Below are 6051 nucleotides of genomic sequence, written 5' to 3'. Positions count from 1 at the left end.
TGCGGCTTTACTTAAGGGGAACGCATATTTGCATCAGACAAACCAAACACCATAAAAAGAAAAAGAAGAAGGCCAAACATCGTACTCTCTCCGCTCCGAAAATGTTTGGGTAAACAAATAGTGAAAAGCTCTGGGAGAGAGCGAGAGCGAGAGTTGGCCTCCAGTGGGCGGAACAGCTACGCCTGCGACACGTCAGTGCTAGAGATGTAACACCTTAAGATAGTTATCGATTAAAATTATATTGAATAAAATGAATATATAAAAGAAGTTAAATCTTAAAAAACTATTATTAAAATGATTGTAAACCGTATAGCAGAAATAGTTGCAATCATATAATCCTGTAATATATTATTTTTATTTTTAATTATATCTTCTTAATACCTTTATTAATTAGACATTTTAGTCTAACGAAATATTTATTCGACTTATTCGATTGCCAGATGTGTATCGATGTTTCTAGAAAACTAAACTCATCGACACGTCAGTGGTAGGTGAGAGCAAAGAGCAATAAATAGCCGGAAAACAGAGAGTGAAAATCAGTTTCAAAACAAAAGTACAAGGAATAACAGCACAGCAAAAGAGAAACGCGATTTATTAAATACAAATTATTACCCCAAGAACATTGTAACGCGCTGTGACCGCAAATATAAACAAGAAATCGTTACATTCCCATTAGATCAATTAAAACCAAGCCAAAAAACAACAAAGACTAATACTTCTGTGACAAAAAGTGACAATTACCTAAATAAGTGAATTTTTTTTTAATAGTTTTAGTTAGAAAATGTAAGTATACAAAAAGAAAATTATATTGAAAGTTGATATGAGTGTATGCTGTTGGTATTAACATCTAAGAAACAGGAAAATATTTATCAAATTTACTTTGGACCAAAAGAACCAGCATAAAGTGTATATTTAAATATATCTATTTTTTTTTATAAATATGTGTTGCAAGGAATTCAGTGGCTTGAATTGCGTTATAGCATTTCTTATATTATATTATTGTTTATTTTGAAACAAAATTGAGGCAACATTATAAAAGAATCAAAACGATTGCTTGACAGACCCATTGGTAACTGTAAAATACTATTTACTACCTGATATTGATAAGGACAACGCGAAATATTGTGTGTAGAAATAATTATATATTTTTGAAAAGCGGTTATTCGTCGGCCGAACAATCGCGTGCTTTCCAACACTGATCTACCACTGACGTGTCTTTTTGGCCCCAGAGTTGCACGTGTGTGTGTGTGCCGCAGCGTATGACTGTGTGCGTACGTAGAAAGCGCCGGCAAAAACGTCAGATAAGCAGCAGCCACATATTCTACTGCTCTGTCAGTTCACTTTGAAGCGTCGAGAAAGCACATTAAATCGAAACCAATTTGAAATTATTAACCGCTCAGCGATAAGTGTAAGTGTTAGTTCAAAGAAAAGGCTTAAATACGAGCTGGACGTTAGCACAAATAGCTGGAAAGTGCACTTGCACTGCTAGAATATTCGTGTAAAGGAACGGACGGCAAAGAGGGACACCAATACACTGCAATTTTACAGTCGCCATATTGGCAAAAGTAAAAGAGGTCTGCTACAAAAAGTTTGCCCGCACGTGCCCTTAAAGAAATAGAAACGTATGAAATTAGTTTCCTTTATAGTTGAAACCAATAAAGGCCAACCAATGACGTGGTGGTCGTGACAAGTGACAAGTTCGGTGAATGAACTTTGTCTTCTTCTTCGTATTAGTTTCTTACAGCCTAAGCTTGCATTTAGGTGAAGTTCTTGTTTTCCTTTTACAGTAATTTACGGTTAATTTTGCTTACATTTACTTCTTTTTTTTAAAAGACCGCGAAGCGCCTGCGCATTTTGCCGTCTGTGTGAGTGGGAGTAGGCCTATCTGTGTGCGTTTGTCTGCGTTCAATCCGCTTGGTACACGTCATTTATTTGGCTGATTTATAAGCACTCGCTTTGCTCTCTCTGTGTGTCTCTCTCCGATGGTCGCAAAGTACACGTCAGTGTGGCATAGAAAAAAGAATAAAATACCTAAGTGGTTAAGCCACAAACAGCTGTGCAAATCCAGCTTTCCTTCTGGAATTGTGCGTTGGGAGGGGGACTTTCTTGCGGTGCGTGAAATAACGAAAAGAATTAAACCAGTTATTTGGCCGCTCTCTCACCGGCAGCAGCAAAGAAAGAACCAGAAAAATGTTACACGTATACAAATTTCGCTGCTCTCTCTCTCTCGCTTTCCGGCGACGTCGGCGTCGGTCAATGTCAGCAGAACGGAGATGAGCGCACCGCTTAGCAGTTGCCGGGCAGTTAGCCATTGGAGTAGACGTGTTCTTTATCCGATCTTGACTACTAGTAAGATTTATAAGGTACTGAATCTGGTAGAATCGTGTTTAAAATAATAATGTTGCCAAAGTGGCACAGCTAACGGTACATGTTAACAGTTGACAATCTGGCCGACGTCATCAGTACTGGTTCTCTCGCAGAGGGAGAGCGAGAGCCAAAAAGAACACTGGCCATTTATGTTTGCGTGTGTGTGATTGTGTTGACGTGTACAAAAAGCCGAGGTTGAAATAATTGGGCGAAAATTAACGCAATCCCTTTCTTATTTGCAGTTTTCCTGAGAGATCTTCAATATGAAGTTATGCATATTACTGGCCGTCGTGGCCTTCGTTGGCCTCTCGCTGGGCGAGGAGAAGAAGGAAAAGGACAAGGAGCTGGGCACAGTGATCGGCATTGATTTGGGCACCACGTATTCCTGGTAAGTTAGATATGCTCGTCCTTCGGCTCTAAAACCCATTAATGCTTACTTGAGATATCTTGATCATAAAGTATACAGTGGTCATAAATTCTACTGTTGATTTTCGTAATACCAAGTTTTTATGCTTTAGACGTGTACATTTCAAATTGATCACATTTATAACAAAATATTTGTAAAGTAGATTTGACCTTAAAATAACGTAAAAAGAATGTATAAGATTTTACTTCTTAAAAAATAGGTGACTTTATCTATACTCCCATACTTGTAATTTTAGCTGACACACTTCCACGTGCGCATTATAATAAGAAATTTTTGCTGTAGTTAAGCGCCTCAAATTCAAGTTTATCAGTACTCAACTTGTAGATAGGTATCTCTACCACTGCTTTCATTTACGATTCGTTATTAATCTAAATATTTCTTACCCAAATTCTCTTACAGCGTTGGTGTGTACAAGAACGGACGCGTTGAGATCATCGCCAACGATCAGGGTAACCGCATCACTCCCTCCTACGTCGCTTTCACCGCTGACGGTGAGCGTCTCATTGGAGATGCCGCCAAGAATCAGTTGACCACCAATCCCGAGAACACGGTCTTCGATGCCAAGCGTCTGATCGGTCGCGAATGGTCCGACACCAATGTGCAACACGACATCAAGTTCTTCCCATTCAAGGTTGTCGAGAAGAACTCGAAGCCCCACATCAGCGTGGACACGTCACAGGGCGCCAAGGTGTTCGCACCCGAGGAGATCTCCGCCATGGTTCTGGGCAAGATGAAGGAAACCGCTGAAGCTTATCTGGGCAAGAAGGTCACCCATGCCGTCGTTACCGTGCCAGCCTACTTCAACGATGCCCAGCGTCAGGCCACCAAGGATGCTGGTGTTATTGCCGGTCTGCAGGTGATGCGCATCATCAACGAACCCACTGCTGCGGCTATTGCCTACGGTCTGGACAAGAAGGAGGGGGAGAAGAACGTGCTTGTGTTCGATTTGGGCGGCGGCACCTTCGATGTCTCCCTGCTGACCATCGATAACGGAGTGTTCGAGGTGGTGGCCACCAACGGTGATACTCATTTGGGAGGTGAGGACTTCGATCAGCGTGTGATGGATCACTTCATCAAGCTGTACAAGAAGAAGAAGGGCAAGGACATTCGCAAGGACAACCGCGCTGTTCAGAAGCTGCGTCGTGAGGTTGAGAAGGCCAAGCGTGCCCTGTCTGGTTCCCACCAGGTGCGCATCGAAATTGAATCCTTCTTCGAGGGCGATGACTTCTCCGAGACCCTGACCCGTGCCAAGTTCGAGGAGCTCAACCTGGATCTATTCCGTTCCACCCTGAAGCCAGTGCAGAAGGTGCTCGAGGATGCTGACATGAACAAGAAGGACGTGCACGAGATTGTGCTGGTCGGTGGCTCCACTCGTATCCCCAAGGTGCAGCAGCTGGTCAAGGACTTCTTCGGCGGCAAGGAACCATCCCGAGGCATCAATCCCGATGAGGCTGTGGCCTACGGTGCTGCTGTGCAGGCTGGCGTGCTCTCTGGCGAACAAGATACCGATGCTATTGTCCTGCTCGATGTGAACCCACTGACCATGGGTATTGAGACCGTCGGCGGTGTGATGACCAAGCTGATTCCCCGCAACACCGTCATCCCCACCAAGAAGTCGCAGGTGTTCTCCACTGCCTCCGATAACCAGCACACCGTCACCATCCAGGTGTACGAGGGCGAGCGTCCCATGACCAAGGACAACCATCTGTTGGGCAAGTTCGATCTGACTGGCATCCCACCAGCACCCCGTGGCATTCCCCAGATTGAGGTTTCGTTCGAGATCGACGCCAACGGCATCCTGCAGGTCAGTGCCGAGGACAAGGGTACCGGTAACAAGGAAAAGATCGTCATCACCAACGACCAGAACCGCCTGACGCCCGAGGATATCGATCGCATGATCCGCGATGCCGAGAAATTCGCCGATGAGGACAAGAAGCTGAAGGAGCGTGTGGAGTCCCGCAACGAACTGGAATCGTATGCCTACAGCCTGAAGAACCAGATCGGTGACAAGGACAAGCTGGGTGCCAAGCTGAGCGACGATGAGAAGAACAAGCTGGAGTCGGCCATCGATGAGTCGATCAAGTGGCTGGAACAGAATCCCGATGCCGATCCCGAGGAGTACAAGAAGCAGAAGAAGGATCTGGAGGCCATCGTTCAGCCCGTGATTGCTAAGCTGTACCAGGGTGCTGGCGGTGCTCCTCCTCCAGAGGGCGGCGATGATGCCGATCTCAAGGACGAGCTGTAAGATGGCCACCCCCCCCTCACATAACTTACACACAGCCCAGCCTGCATCCATTCGAGATCATAGTGTTGGAATTCAGACTGAAAAAAAAAACAATTATAACTTAATTGCAAACGCAGTAGCCACAACAACAACAACAACAACAAGAAGAAGAGAAAGATGGAGAAAGATCACAACAGCAAAAGATAATACTACTTTACAGCCCTCAGCAGCCATCCCCCCATCCATTCGACCTTTAAGGCAAAATTTCCAGAAAGAAATTCATTCGAAAAACATGAAAACAAAACACAAGAAAAAAAACAATCCTTTTTTTATACATTTTTTTTTTTTCTACACTTAAATTTAAAGTATTTTTTTTTTTGTCGGCAAAAAATATGAGAGAATGTAATAACGATTTATTCGAGTGTTCCTCGCATTTCTCACGCCCTTCCGCCCACTTCCCTCACGTTAGCTGCATAATTATGTAAAACTGTAAATTTTTTTTTATATATGTATACACATAAATGTGACGACTGTAAGCCCCGAAATCCCCGAGGAGTCGCAAATCAATAGGTTAGCCTACGGATATGTAAAGCGGTAGCAAGAAACAGACAAATGTTATATGTATAAGCGAATAATGTGGTCCCAATTCCTGCGATATATGCGAATATATCGGGGAATCGGACTGTATTGTATTGATGAGATATAGAAGAAAGAGAGAGAGAGAGGAGCCAGGGAGCTGCGGGTCGTGCGGAGGAGGAGAATAGGTCGATGAGGAATGGGAACGGCAGAAGAGCAAGAGATAAACCACGAAATCATACGGAAACCACTAGAGAGCAGCGGCACACAACATCGGCCAGGCTTCATAAATGGGTTCTTCGATTTTACGAAGAATTTTCTAATTTATTTAAAAATAAAATAAAAAAAAAATTGAAAAAATTATATCTGCTTGTTTGAATTGGGGCATGGAAAATGGGGTTTTGTTTTACTTCTCCAGATTTCATCAGAGCTAATGACATTAGATTTCCCAAATAAA

At 43.4% G+C, this 6051-nt stretch overlaps 1 protein-coding gene across 5 annotated transcripts; it reads left to right on the top strand.

Moving 5' to 3' along the window:
* Positions 1 to 534: 534 nt before the first annotated feature.
* Positions 535 to 5956, top strand: Hsc70-3 (Heat shock protein 70 cognate 3). 5 transcript variants are annotated; one of them, NM_078577.3, is made up of 3 exons: positions 535 to 783; positions 2610 to 2755; positions 3194 to 5956. In NM_078577.3, the coding sequence occupies exons 2-3, from the start codon at positions 2631 to 2633 to the stop codon at positions 5037 to 5039; spliced, it is 1971 nt and encodes a 656-aa protein (NP_511132.2). In that variant the 5' UTR covers positions 535 to 783; positions 2610 to 2630; the 3' UTR covers positions 5040 to 5956. The 5 variants fall into 5 exon arrangements, with proteins under 5 accessions (NP_511132.2, NP_727563.1, NP_727565.1 ...); NM_167306.2 differs by lacking the exon at positions 535 to 783 and adding an exon at positions 1299 to 1408; NM_167308.2 differs by lacking the exon at positions 535 to 783 and adding an exon at positions 1299 to 1574.
* Positions 5957 to 6051: the final 95 nt, after the last annotated feature.

This window comes from Drosophila melanogaster, chromosome X (genome assembly GCF_000001215.4).
Source record: "Drosophila melanogaster chromosome X".
Classification (NCBI taxonomy): Eukaryota; Metazoa; Arthropoda; class Insecta; order Diptera; family Drosophilidae; genus Drosophila; species Drosophila melanogaster.
The sequence above is the reverse complement of the archived record's forward strand: the minus strand, read 5'-3'. Positions and strand labels throughout refer to the sequence as shown.

What these genes read in the sequence shown, in the direction of transcription:
- Hsc70-3 (NM_078577.3), top strand. Translation starts at nt 2,631, where the DNA reads ATGAAGTTATGCATATTACTGGCCGTCGTGGCCTTCGTTGGCCTCTCG. An exon ending in TTGGGCACCACGTATTCCTG is followed by an intron (nt 2,756 to 3,193) that starts GTAAGTTAGATA and finishes ATTCTCTTACAG; the next exon opens with CGTTGGTGTGTACAAGAACG.